This window comes from Oncorhynchus kisutch, linkage group LG1, assembly GCF_002021735.2.
Source record: "Oncorhynchus kisutch isolate 150728-3 linkage group LG1, Okis_V2, whole genome shotgun sequence".
NCBI classification, from domain to species: domain Eukaryota; kingdom Metazoa; phylum Chordata; class Actinopteri; order Salmoniformes; family Salmonidae; genus Oncorhynchus; species Oncorhynchus kisutch.
The window spans coordinates 3,107,984-3,124,363 of record NC_034174.2 but is presented as its reverse complement, the minus strand read 5'-3'; the positions used below and the strand labels follow the sequence as shown (position 1 = coordinate 3,124,363).

General features: G+C 49.5%; 1 protein-coding gene across 2 annotated transcripts in view; it reads left to right on the top strand.

Annotated features, from left to right (window-relative positions):
- LOC109881610 (sarcolemmal membrane-associated protein) overlaps positions 1–16,380 on the top strand; it is a 123,011-nt gene that overhangs the window by 87,633 nt on the left and 18,998 nt on the right. For both annotated transcript variants that reach the window (XM_031788396.1, XM_031788019.1), the window contains exons 16-18: positions 1,888–2,088; positions 5,108–5,419; positions 7,616–7,733. In XM_031788396.1, the coding sequence (XP_031644256.1) occupies positions 1,888–2,088; positions 5,108–5,419; positions 7,616–7,733 (631 nt within the window). The remainder of the gene's footprint in view (positions 1–1,887; positions 2,089–5,107; positions 5,420–7,615; positions 7,734–16,380) is intronic.

Here is a 16,380-nt window from a genome sequence, read left to right as displayed (position 1 = left end):
TGACAGAGTGGCTGCTGGAGGGGTTGGGGTGGTGGACCCTGACAGAGTGGCTGCTGGAGGGGGTAGGGTTGGGGTGGTGGACCCTGACAGAGTGGCTGCTGGAGGGGTTGGGGTGGTGGACCCTGACAGAGTGGCTGCTGGAGGGGGTAGGGTTGGGGTGGTGGACCCTGACAGAGTGGCTGCTGGAGGGATTAGGGTTGGGGTGGTGGACCCTGACAGAGTGGCTGCTGGAGGGGTTGGGGTGGTGGACCCTGACAGAGTGGCTGCTGGAGGGGTAGGGTTGGGGTGGTGGACCCTGACAGAGTGGCTGCTGGAGGGGGTAGGGTTGGGGTGGTGGACCCTGACAGAGTGGCTGCTGGAGGGGTAGGGTTGGGGTGGTGGACCCTGACAGAGTGGCTGCTGGAGGGGTTAGGGTTGGGGTGGTGGACCCTGACAGAGTGGCTGCTGGAGGGGTAGGGTTGGGGTGGTGGACCCTGACAGAGTGGCTGCTGGAGGGGGTAGGGTTGGGGTGGTGGACCCTGACAGAGTGGCTGCTGGAGGGGGTAGGGTTGGGGTGGTGGACCCTGACAGAGTGGCTGCTGGAGGGGTTGGGGTGGTGGACCCTGACAGAGTGGCTGCTGGAGGGGGTAGGGTTGGGGTGGTGGACCCTGACAGAGTGGCTGCTGGAGGGGTAGGGTTAGGGTGGTGGACCCTGACAGAGTGGCTGCTGGAGGGGGTAGGGTTGGGATGGTGGACCCTGACAGAGTGGCTGCTGGAGGGGGTAGGGTTGGGATGGTGGACCCTGACAGAGTGGCTGCTGGAGGAGTTTGGGTGGTGGACCCTGACAGAGTGGCTGCTGGAGGGGGTAGGGTTGGGGTGGTGGACCCTGACAGAGTGGCTGCTGGAGGGGTTGGGGTGGTGGACCCTGACAGAGTGGCTGCTGGAGGGGGTAGGGTTGGGGTGGTGGACCCTGACAGAGTGGCTGCTGGAGGGATTAGGGTTCGGGTGGTGGACCCTGACAGAGTGGCTGCTGGAGGGATTAGGGTTCGGGTGGTGGACCCTGACAGAGTGGCTGCTGGAGGGATTAGGGTTGGGATGGTGGACCCCGACAGAGTGGCTGCTGGAGGGATTTGGGTTGGGGTGGTGGACCCTGACAGAGTGGCTGCTGGAGGGGTTGGGGTGGTGGACCCTGACAGAGTGGCTGCTGGAGGGGGTAGGGTTGGGATGGTGGACCCTGACAGAGTGGCTGCTGGAGGGATTAGGGTTGGGATGGTGGACCCTGACAGAGTGGCTGCTGGAGGCAGCCAGCCACGTGTGGTGGTTATACAGATACGGTACAGATGTCCATATCAAGGCGTGGCGATATAACGTATGCTGGGGTATTTGGAAATACCGACGCCTCGCAGAGATGTTTGCTATGCCAGTGCATTCATCTATTAAGTGAAGTATAACTAAGAAGTGTGAAATTATCCAGCTCAGGGCTCCAGCTATGCATGTGGTTTGCTAACTTGCTAGCTGTCAAGATCAAGCTTCTCGGTAAGAGCTGAGACATTCAACCCCCTCCTGGATCCAGATCCAGGTTTTATTTTAAATAGCGCTTCTTCTGTGCACATTGGGGAATACCATATACCCCTGTATGGTACATAAACAGTATGAACATCTGCATGCTGCCCAACCCTATCCATAACTTCCTGATCAATTATGAAAACATAAGTACACAACTAACTTTTGATAAGTTTTTCTGTGGCCTGGGTGGCCTTTCAATCTAAGCTCCAGCCTCTGCATCACATGTTCTTTGTATAGCTGCCAGCATGGGTTCATATCCCACCCACCGCTCTAGCACCCTCATCTCCTTCCTTTCCTTTATGCCTATATCTAACTATATCCCACCTGTCTGTCCTGGTCTAGATGAGCTGCGGATGGCCAACCTGGAGCCTGGGGACAGAGAGCAGGTGATTCACCACCTCCACAGAGAGCTGCTGGAGGCCCAGGAGTTGGCCAACACAGGCAAGCAGAAGTGTCTGCAGCTCCAGGCCTTACTGGAAGAGGAGAGGAGGAGTAACAGGCAGCAGACTGAGGAGTCAGCCAAGCAGATCCAGTACCTACAGAGTGAGTATAGTACCGATCAGTACCTACAGACTGAGGAGTCAGCCAAGCAGATCCAGTACCTGCAGAGGGAGGATGGTACCGATCGGTACCTGCAGAGGGAGTTAACTAGAGTTAAACCGTTGGACTAGTAACCGAAAGGTTGCCAGATCGAATCCCCGAGCTGACAAGGTAAAAATCTGTCGTTCTACCCCTGAACAAGGCAGTTAACCCACTGTTCTCAATTGGCCCAGCGTCGTCCGGGTTTGGCTTGGGTAGGCCGTCATTGTAAATAAGAATTTGTTCTTAACTGACTTGCCTAGTTAAATAAAGGTTAAATTAAAAAAAACTATGACTTGGATCACATATCTACACACACACACAGACATACACACAATACTTTACGAAGTATTTCTGATGAGACCGTAAAACGGCGGCAATCTCCTCAAAATGACAAAGCGAATACATGTTTTTAGACATTTTTGCAAATGTATTAAATATAAATAAACCAACCTTATTTCCATCAGTATTCAGATGTTATGAGACTTCAAATGGAGATCAGGTGCATCCTGTTTCCATTGATAATCCTTAAGGTGTTGCTACAACTTGATTGGAGTCCACTTGTGGTAAATTTAATTTATTGGACATGATTTGGAAAGGAAAACCCATGTCTATATAAGGTCACACAGTTGACGGTGCATGTCAGAGCTAAAACCAAGCAAGGGGATTGAAGGAATTGTCCGTAGAGCTCCAAGACAGGATTGTGTCGAGGCACAGATCTGGGGAAGGGTACCAAAAAATATCTGCAGCATTGAAGGTCCCCAAGAACACAGTGGCCTCCATCATTCTTAAAAGGAAGAAGTTTGAAACCACCAAGACTCTCCCTAGAGCTGGCCGCCCGGCCAAACTGAGCAATCGGGGTAGAACGGCCTTGGTCAGGGAGAACCAGATGGTCACTCTGACTGCTCCAGAGTTCCTCTGTGGAGATGGGAGAACCTTCCAGAAGGACAACCATTTCTGCAGCACTCCAGCAATCAGGCCTTTATGGTAGAATAGCCAGACGGAAGCCACTCATCAGTAAAAGGCACATGACAGCCCGCTTGCAGTTTGGCTAAAGACTCTCAGAAACAAGATTCTCTGGTCTGATGAAACAAAGATTGAACTCTTTGGCCTGAATGCCAAGTGTCACATCTGGAGGAAACCTGGCCCCATCCCTACGGTGAAGCATGGTGGTGGAAGCATCATGCTGTGGGGATGTTTTTCCAGAGGCAGGGACTGGGAGTCTAGTCAGGATCGAGGGTAAGATGAACAGAGCAAAGTACAGAGAGATCCTTGATGAAAACCTGCTCCAGAGCACTCAGGACCTAAGACTGGGGCGAAGTTTCACCTTCCAACAGGACAACGACCCTAAGCACACAGCCAAGACAGTGCAGCAGTGGCTTTGGGACACGTCCTTGAGTGGCCCAACCAGAGCCCAGACCTGACCCCGACCGAACATCTCTAGAGAGACCTGAAAATGCTGTGACGCTCCCCATCCAACCTGACAGAGCTTGAGAGGATCTGCAGAGAAGAATGGGAGAAACTCCCCAAATACAGGTGTGCCACGCTTGTAGTGTCATACCCAAGAAGAATCACGGCTGTAATCACTGCCAAAGATGCTTCAACAAAGTACTGAGTAAAGGGTCTGAATACTTATGTAAATTATGTTTTAGTTGAGTATTTTTATAAAACAATTATACATTTCTGCCATGCTAGAGTCAACAGTAAGTGCTGTTATTGTGAAGTCTAGGAGCAACAACGGCTCAGCCGTGAAGTGGTAGGCCACACAAACTCACCGAACGGGACCGCCGAGTTCTGAAGCGCGTATCTCATAATAATTGTTTGTCTTCGGGTTGGAGCACTCACTACCGAGTTCCAAACTACTGACGTTGCTGCAAAGAATTGTTCGTTGGGAGCTTCATGAAACGAGTTTCCTTGGCTGAGTAGCCGCACACAAGCCTAAGATCACCATGCGCAATGCCAAACTTCATCTTGAGTGGTGTAAAGCTCACCGCCATTGGACTCTGGAGCTGTGGAAACGCGTTCTGCCCGACTGAACGCTACCTGCCCGACTGCATAATGCCAACTGTAAAGTTTGGTGGAGGTGGAATAATGGTCTGGAGCTTTTTTTCATGGTTCGGGCTAGGCCCCTTAGTTCCAGTGAAGGGCAATTTTAACGATTCAGCATGAAATTATATTCTAGACGATTCCATGCTTCCAACTTTGTGGCAACAGTTTGGGGAAGACCCTTTCCTGTTTCAGCATGACAATGCCCCCTGTGCACAAAGTGAGGTTGTCTAGTGGAAAGCTGAAGAGTGGAGGCTGTTATAGCAGTAAAGGTGGGACCAACTGTATGTTAATGCCCAAGATTTTGTAATGAGATGTTCGAAGAGCAGGTGTCAACATACTTTTAGCCATCTAGTGTACACTGAGTGTACAAAACATTAAGGACATCTTCCTATTAATGACTTGCACTCAGAACAACCTGAATTAGTCTGCATGGACTCTACAAGGTGTCAAGCGTTCCACAGGGATGCTGGAAGAGCCTCAATTCGTCAGGGCATGGACTCGACAAGGTGTTGAAAGCGTTCCAACATGAGATGCTGTCCCATGTTGACTCCAATGCTTCCCACAGTTGTCAAGTTGGCTGGATGTCCTTTGGGTGGTGGACCATTCTTGATATACACTAGAAACTGTTAAGCGTTATATACCCAGTAGCTCTGAATCAAACCTGTTCGCCTGGGCACCTACTACCATACCCCGTTCAAAGGCACTTACATCTTCTGTCTTGCCCATTCACCCTACGAGTGGCACATACACACAATCCATGTCTCAATTATCCAAAGGCTTAAAAATCCCTCTTTAACCTGTCTCCTCCCCTTCATCTACACTGATTGAAGTGGACATCAATAAGGGATCATAGCTTTCACCTGGTCAGTCTGTCATGGAAAGAGTTATTCCATATTATATAGTGTATATGAAAGTATATACCATCTGTTTCCAGGTCAGTTGGGGAAGCTAGCGGTAGACATGGAGGAGCTGAAGGAGCAGAGAGAGAGCAGCATCAGCAGCACACAGGAGGAGCTGTACTCTGCTCAGGAGGAGGTGCTAGTTCTCCACCACGCCATGGAGGCCAACACGGCCGAGAGGGAGCGAGACATCGCCGCCCTGCAGAGGGACCTGGGAGGTGTCACGGCCGAGCTGGAGAAGTGGCGTCAGTCTGCGTCGAAATACGAACAGGAGATCAACTCCCTGCAGGCCACCATCCAACAGCAGAGCCAGCACCAGCACCAGCAGAGAACTAATGATTTACAAGGTACGATACTATACTAACCCTTCCAACAGCAGAGAACTAACGATCTACAAGGTACGATACTATACTAACCCTTCCAACAGCAGAGCCTGCACCAGCAGAGAACTAACGATCTACAAGGTACATTGCCATACTATGTTAATCTAACTTGGAAATGACCTTATTTTCATTGGGAGCACTGGAGCTCCTAGAAGAAAGGCTGTAAGGCTTGGAGCACCAAAAACAAATGGCTATCCTGACATTTTTAATTGTCATCAGTTGTTCAGTTTGCAGTTGCACTTTTAAATACAATAAAGGTTGTTTGAATCACCTGTATAAATATTTGCTGTTGCACTTTTCAATACGACGATTAAAAGTTTTGTCTGGCTCACTCTCGTGATGATGAACACGTCGATTGACTCTCGTGATGTAGAACACGTCGTCGCTAGACTCTCTAGTGGCGATGTAGAACACGTCGTCGCTAGACTCTCTAGTGCTGATGTAGAACACGCCGTCGCTAGACTCTCTAGTGATGTAGAACACGTCGTCGCTAGACTCTCTAGTGGTGATGTAGAACACGTCGTCGCTAGACTCTCTAGTGATGTAGAACACGTCGTCGCTAGACTCTCTAGTGGCGATGTAGAACACGTCGTCGCTAGACTCTCTCTGGTGATGTAGAACACGTTGTCGCTAGACTCTAGTGGTGATGTAGAACACGTCGTCGCTAGACTCTAGTGGTGATGTAGAACACGTCGTCGCTAGACTCTAGTGGTGATGTAGAACACGTCGTCGCTAGACTCTAGTGGCGATGTAGAACACGTCGTCGCTAGACTCTCTAGTGGTGATGTAGAACACGTCGTCGCTAGACTCTCTAGTGGTGATGTAGAACACGTCGTCGCTAGACTCTCTAGTGATGTAGAACACGTCGTCGCTAGACTCTAGTGGCGATGTAGAACACGTCGTCGCTAGACTCTCTGGTGATGTAGAACACGTCGTCGCTAGACTCTCTCTGGTGATGTAGAACACGTCGTCGCTAGACTCTAGTGGTGATGTCGAACACGTCGTCGCTAGACTCTAGTGGTGATGTCGAACACGTCGTCGCTAGACTCTAGTGGTGATGTCGAACACGTCGTCGCTAGACTCTAGTGGTGATGTAGAACACGTCGTCGCTAGACTCTCTAGTGGTGATGTAGAACACGTCGTCGCTAGACTCTAGTGGTGATGTAGAACACGTCGTCGCTAGACTCTCTCTGGTGATGTAGAACACGTCGTCGCTAGACTCTAGTGGTGATGTAGAACACGTCGTCGCTAGACTCTAGTGGTGATGTAGAACACGTCGTCGCTAGACTAGTGGTGATGTAGAACACGTCGTCGCTAGACTAGTGGTGATGTAGAACACGTCGTCGCTAGACTCTAGTGGCGATGTAGAACACGTCGTCGCTAGACTCTCTAGTGGTGATGTAGAACACGTCGTCGCTAGACTCTCTAGTGATGTAGAACACGTCGTCGCTAGACTCTCTAGTGATGTAGAACACGTCGTCGCTAGACTCTCTAGTGGCGATGTAGAACACGTCGTCGCTAGACTCTCTCTGGTGATGTAGAACACGTCGTCGCTAGACTCTAGTGGTGATGTAGAACACGTCGTCGCTAGACTCTAGTGGTGATGTCGAACACGTCGTCGCTAGACTCTAGTGGTGATGTAGAACACGTCGTCGCTAGACTCTAGTGGTGATGTAGAACACGTCGTCGCTAGACTCTCTAGTGGTGATGTAGAACACGTCGTCGCTAGACTAGTGGTGATGTAGAACACGCCGTCGCTAGACTCTCTAGTGATGTAGAACACGTCGTCGCTAGACTCTAGTGGTGATGTAGAACACGTCGTCGCTAGACTCTAGTGGTGATGTAGAACACGTCTTCGCTAGACTCTCTAGTGATGTAGAACACGTTGTCGCTAGACTCTCTAGTGGCGATGTCTAACACAATATGGTAGCAGAACAACATGGTAGCAGCACAACATGGTAGCAAAACATGACAATACAGCATGGCAGCAACACAACATGGTAGCAGCACAATGGTACAAACCCCTACTACCATTTTGCCTTCATCCCGTCTGTTACATGTGAACTAATGGCTCAAGAAGAATTTATGAATGTTTAAGGCTCAGCACAATGACTGTTCAGTGAGAATCAGCTGTTGTAACCTGTTCACATCTCTCTGTAGGGGAGTTTGAGCGTCTTCAGAAGGACTGTCCCAGTCTGCAGCAGGAGTGTGAGTGTCTCCGTTCTGAGAAGACGACCCTGGTGAACAGACTACACGGACTGGAGACAGACCTGGACAGGTGGGTCTACACACTGCAGATGGGGGGGGGTAGCTCTGACTGTCAACTGAACACCATAGCCGTCACACTAGACATGTTAGGTGGTGGGTTGAGGTCACTCCCACCCCAACTAAAGGAAGTGGTCAGTTCTGCAAAGTGTTGCCTTATCAGTGTTTTTATAGTCACATGTACAGGGTTACAGGTGTTATTAGTGTTTTATAGTCACATGTACAGGGTTACAGGTGTTATTACAGTGTTTTATAGTCACATATACAGGGTTACAGGTGTTATTACAGGGTACAGTGTTTATAGTCACATGTACAGGGTTACAGGTGTTATTACAGGGTACAGTGTTTAATAGTCACATGTACAGGGTTACAGGTGTTATTAGTGTTTTATAGTCACATGTACAGGGTTACAGGTGTTATTACAGTGTTTTATAGTCACATATACAGGGTTACAGGTGTTATTACAGGGTACAGTGTTTATAGTCACATGTACAGGGTTACAGGTGTTATTACAGGGTACAGTGTTTATAGTCACATGTACAGGGTTGCAGGTGTTATTACAGTGTTTTATAGTCACATGTACAGGGTTACAGGTGTTATTACAGGGTACAGTGTTTATAGTCACATGTACAGGGTTACAGGTGTTATTACAGGGTACAGTGTTTATAGTCACATGTACAGGGTTGCAGGTGTTATTACAGGGTACAGTGTTTTATAGTCACATGTACAGGGTTACAGGTGTTATAACAGGGTACAGTGTTTATAGTCACATGTACAGGGTTACAGGTGTTATTACAGGGTACAGTGTTTATAGTCACATGTACAGGGTTACAGGTGTTATTACAGGGTACAGTGTTTATAGTCACATGTACAGGGTTGTAGGTGTTATTACAGTGTTTTATAGTCACATGTACAGGGTTACAGGTGTTATTACAGTGTTTTATAGTCACATATACAGGGTTACAGGTGTTATTACAGGGTACAGTGTTTATAGTCACATGTACAGGGTTGCAGGTGTTATTACAGTGTTTTATAGTCACATGTACAGGGTTACAGGTGTTATTACAGGGTACAGTGTTTATAGTCACATGTACAGGGTTACAGGTGTTATTACAGGGTACAGTGTTTATAGTCACATGTACAGGGTTGCAGGTGTTATTACAGGGTACAGTGTTTTATAGTCACATGTACAGGGTTACAGGTGTTATAACAGGGTACAGTGTTTATAGTCACATGTACAGGGTTACAGGTGTTATTACAGGGTACAGTGTTTATAGTCACATGTACAGGGTTACAGGTGTTATTACAGGGTACAGTGTTTATAGTCACATGTACAGGGTTGTAGGTGTTATTACAGTGTTTAATAGTCACATGTACAGGGTTGCAGGTGTTATTACAGGGTACAGTGTTTAATAGTCACATGTACAGGGTTACAGGTGTTATTACAGGGTACAGTGTTTTATAGTCACATGTACAGGGTTACAGGTGTTATTACAGTGTTTAATAGTCACATGTACAGGGTTACAGGTGTTATTACAGTGTTTTATAGTCACATGTACAGGGTTACAGGTGTTATTACAGTGTTTTATAGTCACATGTACAGGGTTACAGGTGTTATTACAGTGTTTAATAGTCACATGTACAGGGTTACAGGTGTCATTACAGGATACAGTGTTTTATAGTCACATGTACAGGGTTACAGGTGTTATTACAGTGTTTAATAGTCACATGTACAGGGTTACAGGTGTTATTACAGGGTACAGTGTTTTATAGTCACATGTACAGGGTTACAGGTGTTATTACAGTGTTTAATAGTCACATGTACAGGGTTGCAGGTGTTATTACAGTGTTTTATCGTCACATGTACAGGGTTACAGGTGTTATTACAGGGTACAGTGTTTTATAGTCACATGTACAGGGTTACAGGTGTTATTACAGTGTTTTATCGTCACATGTACAGGGTTACAGGTGTTATTACAGGGTACAGTGTTTAATAGTCACATGTACAGGGTTGCAGGTGTTATTACAGGGTACAGTGTTTAATAGTAACATGTACAGGGTTACTGGTGTTATTACAGTGTTTAATAGTCACATGTACAGGGTTACAGGTGTTATTACTGTGTTTAATAGTCACATGTACAGGGTTACAGGTGTTATTACAGTGTTTAATAGTCACATGTACAGGGTTACAGGTGTTATTACAGTGTTTAATAGTCACATGTACAGGGTTGCAGGTGTTATTACAGTGTTTAATAGTCACATGTACAGGGTTGCAGGTGTTATTACAGTGTTTAATAGTCACATGTACAGGGTTGCAGGTGTTATTACAGGGTACAGTGTTTATAGTCACATGTACAGGGTTGTAGGTGTTATTACAGTGTTTAATAGTCACATGTACAGGGTTGCAGGTGTTATTACAGGGTACAGTGTTTAATAGTCACATGTACAGGGTTGTAGGTGTTATTACAGTGTTTAGTCACATGTACAGGGTTGCAGGTGTTATTACAGGGTACAGTGTTTAATAGTCACATGTACCATAGGGGGAACAGCAGCATGATCATTGGGGTGGGGGGTAATGACCATAGGGGGAACAGCAGCATGATCATTGAGGAGGTGGGGGGGTGACCATAGGGGGAACAGCAGCATGATCATTGAGGAGGTGGGGGGGGTGACCATAGGGGGAACAGCAGCATGATCATTGAGGAGGTGGGGGGGGTGACCATAGGGGGAACAGCAGTATGATCATTGAGGAGGTGGGGGGGGTGACCATAGGGGGAACAGCAGCATGATCATTGAGGAGGTGGGGGGGGTGACCATAGGGGGAACAGCAGTATGATCATTGAGGAGGTGGGGGGGGATGACCATAGGGGAACAGCAGCATGATCATTGAGGAGGTGGGGGGGGTGACCATAGGGGGAACAGCAGCATGATCATTGGGGTGGGGGGGGGATGATCATAGGGGGAACAGCAGCATGATCATTGAGGAGGTGGGGGAGTAGCGGGTAAGGTTAGTGAGAGTTAAGGGTGTGGGGGGGACTATTGTCCAGGCTTACAGTACTTGCCCTCGTCTGAGTGATTGAAGCAGAGAGGACAGGGCGTGGCTGGGGTTCTCTTCTTGGCCTTCCAGCGACAACTGGTGTTGTCAGGCAGGCACTTGCCACCCAGTGGTGCGTTCAGCTGCACCTATCTCCCTCTGAAGTGCTCTGCGGCCCGGGGCGGTGGAGTTGCCGCATCAGAATGTGATGCAGTACGACAGTATGCTCTCTGGCGCTCCTGTAGAACACTGAGGGCCCTCTGGGATAGGCCGAATTTCTTCAGCGTCCTGAGATTGAGGAGTCGCTTTTGTGTGTTCATGTGGTTAGACATTTCAGCATCTCTGAGATGTGTACGCAGAGGAATGTTAACTTATTGACTGTGTCCACGGTGGCCCCATTGATGAGGATGGGGGGATGTGTCCAGCCTGGTTCCTCCTGAAGTCCACAATCCTCTCCTTTTGTTTTGCTAACATTGAAGGGAGAGGTTGTTTACCTGGCACCACACCGTCAGAGTGCCTACCTCCTGATGAGGTAGGCTGTCTCATCAGTGTTGGTGATCAGGCCTGTCGTGTCTGCGAACTTGATGATGGATTTGGAAATGCAGACCAGGGTTGCAGCAGACCAGGTTTCTCCCGTTATCTACAGTGAATTGGGGGTAGCCCCGACCCAGATCCTGAAACCGGGGTCAGGCAACTGTCAACCCAACACCTAGTAGTTACATCTAGAGATCTCAACTTCTGGGCACCTCCCTCTTCCTCTGGTCTGGTCACCCAACCAGCTGCTTTTCCAGGTGGAGCACAAAGCCTCCACCAGAACCACGCAGGGGGAGCCCTGTCTATATAATGGTTATTTAGGTTAACACCGAGATCCAGCTAAAGTCATAGTTCTGCCAATTGTTCCATTTATATGTGTCAAATTCAGAGGTGTTTCCCACAGCACCTCCTGAATTCAGAGCTGTTTCCCACAGCACCTCCTCCATTCAGAGCTGTTACCCACAGCACCTCCTCCATTCAGAGCCGTTTCCAATAGCACCTCCTCCATTCAGAGCCGTTTCCCACAGCACCTCCTCGATTTAGAGCCGTTTCCAATAGCACCTCCTCCATTCAGAGCTGTTTCCAATAGCACCTCCTCCATTCAGAGCCGTTTCCCACAGCACCTCCTCCATTCAGAGCCGTTTCCCACAGCACCTCCTCCATTCAGAGCCGTTTCCCACAGCACCTCCTCCATTCAGAGCTGTTTCCCACAGCACCTCCTCCATTCAGAGCCGTTTCCCACAGCACCTCCTCCATTCAGAGCCGTTTCCCACAGCACATCTCCATTCAGAGCTGTTTCCCACAGCACCTCCTCCATTCAGAGCCGTTTCCCACAGCACCTCCTCCATTCAGAGCCGTTTCCAACAGCACCTCCTCCATTCAGAGCTGTTTCCCACAGCACCTCCTCCATTCAGAGCCGTTTCCCACAGCACCTCCTCCATTCAGAGCCGTTTCCAATAGCACCTCCTCCATTCAGAGCCGTTTCCCACAGCACCTCCTCCATTCAGAGCTGTTTCCAATAGCACCTCCTCCATTCAGAGCCGTTTCCCACAGCACCTCCTCCATTCAGAGCTGTTTCCCACAGCACCTCCTCCATTCAGAGCCGTTTCCCACAGCACCTCCCCCATTCAGAGCCGTTTCCCACAGCACCTCCTCCATTCAGAGCCGTTTCCAATAGCACCTCCTCCATTCAGAGCCGTTTCCAATAGCACCTCCTCCATTCAGAGCTGTTTCCAATAGCACCTCCTCCATTCAGAGCCGTTTCCCACAGCACCTCCTGAATTCAGAGCTGTTTCCCACAGCACCTCCTCCATTCAGAGCTGTTTCCCACAGCACCTCCTCCATTCAGAGCTGTTTCCCACAGCACCTCCTCCATTCAGAGCTGTTTCCCACAGCACCTCCTCCATTCAGAGCCGTTTCCCACAGCACCTCCTCCATTCAGAGCCGTTTCCAATAGCACCTCCTCCATTCAGAGCCGTTTCCCACAGCACCTCCTCCATTCAGAGCTGTTTCCAATAGCACCTCCTCCATTCAGAGCCGTTTCCCACAGCACCTCCTCCATTCAGAGCTGTTTCCCACAGCACCTCCTCCATTCAGAGCCGTTTCCCACAGCACCTCCTCCATTCAGAGCTGTTTCCCACAGCACCTCCTCCATTCAGAGCCGTTTCCCACAGCACCTCCTCCATTCAGAGCCGTTTCCCACAGCACCTCCTCCATTCAGAGCCGTTTCCAATAGCACCTCCTCCATTCAGAGCTGTTTCCAATAGCACCTCCTCCATTCAGAGCCGTTTCCCACAGCACCTCCTGAATTCAGAGCTGTTTCCCACAGCACCTCCTCCATTCAGAGCTGTTTCCCACAGCACCTCCTCCATTCAGAGCTGTTTCCCACAGCACCTCCTCCATTCAGAGCCGTTTCCAATAGCACCTCCTCCATTCAGAGCCGTTTCCCACAGCACCTCCTCCATTCAGAGCTGTTTCCAATAGCACCTCCTCCATTCAGAGCCGTTTCCCACAGCACCTCCTCCATTCAGAGCCGTTTCCCACAGCACCTCCTCCATTCAGAGCCGTTTCCCACAGCACCTCCTCCATTCAGAGCCGTTTCCCACAGCACCTCCTCCATTCAGAGCCGTTTCCCACAGCACCTCCTCCATTCAGAGCCGTTTCCAATAGCACCTCCTCCATTCAGAGCTGTTTCCAATAGCACCTCCTCCATTCAGAGCCGTTTCCAATAGCACCTCCTCCATTCAGAGCTGTTTCCCACAGCACCTCCTCCATTCAGAGCCGTTTCCCACAGCACCTCCTCCATTCAGAGCTGTTTCCCACAGCACCTCCTCCATTCAGAGCCGTTTCCCACAGCACCTCCTCCATTCAGAGCCGTTTCCAATAGCACCTCCTCCATTCAGAGCTGTTTTCACAGGTAGGACAGTTTGTCCAGGTTTGGCACCGTCTCTCTGCTCTTCATGAACCAGGTTTTAGGGCAGGCGGTTTAACTTCTAGTTTCACATCAGATGTCCACTTCCCTGTATACAGACACACTGGGAAGAGTAAAGGGGACTTTTGCTGCCTCTGCTCTCTGTCAGTCCTCCTTCAACATAGTACTATCTCAATCTGGGGGGTAGTAGTGCTAGCTTGGCACTGAGGTGGCTGGGCTAGCAGGTATTTAACTGTCTGGGTATGAGGTAGAGGTGGCTGGACTAGCAGGTATTTAACTGTCTGGGTGTGGGGTAGAGGTGGCTGGGCTAGCAGGTATTTAACTGTCTCGGTTGGGATAGAGGTGGCTGGGCTAGCAGGTATTTAACTGTCTGGGTGTGGGGAAGAGGTGGCTGGGCTAGCAGGTATTTAACTGTCTGGGTGTGGGGAAGAGGTGGCTGGGCTAGCAGGTATTTAACTGTCTCGGTTGGGATAGAGGTGGCTGGGCTAGCAGGTATTTAACTGTCTGGGTGTGGGGAAGAGGTGGCTGGGCTAGCAGGTATTTAACTGTCTGGGTGTGGGGAAGAGGTGGCTGGGCTAGCAGGTATTTAACTGTCTGGGTGGGGAAGAGGTGGCTGGGCTAGCAGGTATTTAACTGTCTGGGTGTGGGGAAGAGGTGGCTGGGCTAGCAGGTATTTAACTTGTCTCGGTTGGGATAGAGGTGGCTGGGCTAGCAGGTATTTAACTGTCTGGGTGTGGGGAAGAGGTGGCTGGGCTAGCAGGTATTTAACTGTCTGGGTGTGGGGAAGAGGTGGCTAGGCTAGCAGGTATTTAACTGTCTGGGTGTGGGGAAGAGGTGGCTGGGCTAGCATGTAGTGACAGTCTGGGTGTGGGGTAGAGGTGGCTGGGCTAGCAGGTAGTGACTGTCTGGGTGTGGGGTAGAGGTGGCTGGGCTAGCAGGTAGTGACAGTCTGGGTGTGGGGAAGAGGTGGCTGGGCTAGCAGGTAGTGACAGTCTGGGTGTGGGGTAGAGGTGGCTGGGCTAGCAGGTAGTGACAGTCTGGGTGTGGGGTAGAGGTGGCTGGGCTAGCAGGTATTTAACTGTCTGGGTGTGGGGAAGAGGTGGCTAGGCTAGCAGGTATTTAACTGTCTGGGTGGGGAAGAGGTGGCTGGGCTAGCAGGTAGTGACAGTCTGGGTGTGGGGAAGAGGTGGCTGGGCTAGCAGGTAGTGACAGTCTGAATGTGGGGAAGAGGTGGCTGGGCTAGCAGGTAGTGACAGTCTGGGTGTGGGGAAGAGGTGGCTGGGCTAGCAGGTAGTGACAGTCTGGGTGTGGGAAGAGGTGGCTGGGCTAGCAGGGAGTGACAGTCTGGGTGTGAGGTAGAGGTGGCTGGGCTAGCAGGTATTTAACTGTCTGGGTGTGAGGTAGAGGTGGCTGGGCTAGCAGGTATCTGTCCGGACCTCTGGCAGTCTCTATGGGGGTGCCACAGGGTTCAATTCTTGGACCGACTCTCTTCTCTGTATACATCAATGAGGTCGCTCTTGCTGCTGGTGAGTCCCTGATCCACCTCTACGCAGACGACACCATTCTGTATACTTCCGGCCCTTCTTTGGACACTGTGTTAACAACCCTCCAGGCAAGCTTCAATGCCATACAACTCTCCTTCCGTGGCCTCCAATTGCTCTTAAATACAAGTAAAACTAAATGCATGCTCTTCAACCGATCGCTACCTGCACCTACCCGCCTGTCCAACATCACTACTCTGGACGGCTCTGACTTAGAATACGTGGACAACTACAAATACTTAGGTGTCTGGTTAGACTGTAAACTCTCCTTCCAGACCCATATCAAACATCTCCAATCCAAAGTTAAATCTAGAATTGGCTTCCTATTTCGCAACAAAGCATCCTTCACTCATGCTGCCAAACATACCCTTGTAAAACTGACCATCCTACCAATCCTCGACTTTGGCGATGTCATTTACAAAATAGCCTCCAATACCCTACTCAACAAATTGGATGCAGTCTATCACAGTGCAATCCGTTTTATCACCAAAGCCCCATATACTACCCACCATTGCGACCTGTACGCTCTCGTTGGCTGGCCCTCGCTTCATACTCGTCGCCAAACCCACTGGCTCCATGTCATCTACAAGACCCTGCTAGGTAAAGTCCCCCCTTATCTCAGCTCGCTGGTCACCATAGGATCTCCCACCTGTAGCACACGCTCCAGCAGGTATATCTCTCTAGTCACCCCCAAAACCAATTCTTTCTTTGGCCGCCTCTCCTTCCAGTTCTCTGCTGCCAATGACTGGAACGAACTACAAAAATCTCTGAAACTGGAAACACTTATCTCCCTCACTAGCTTTAAGCACCAACTGTCAGAGCAGCTCACAGATTACTGCACCTGTACATAGCCCACCTATAATTTAGCCCAAACAACTACCTCTTTCCCAACTGTATTTAATTTTAATTTATTTATTTATTTTGCTCCTTTGCACCCCATTATTTTTTATTTCTACTTTGCACATTCTTCCATTGCAAAACTACCATTCCAGTATTTTACTTGCTATATTGTATTTACTTTGCCATCATGGCCTTTTTTGCCTTTACCTCCCTTCTCACCTCATTTGCTCACATTGTATATAGACTTGTTTATACTGCATTATTGACTGTATGTTTGTTT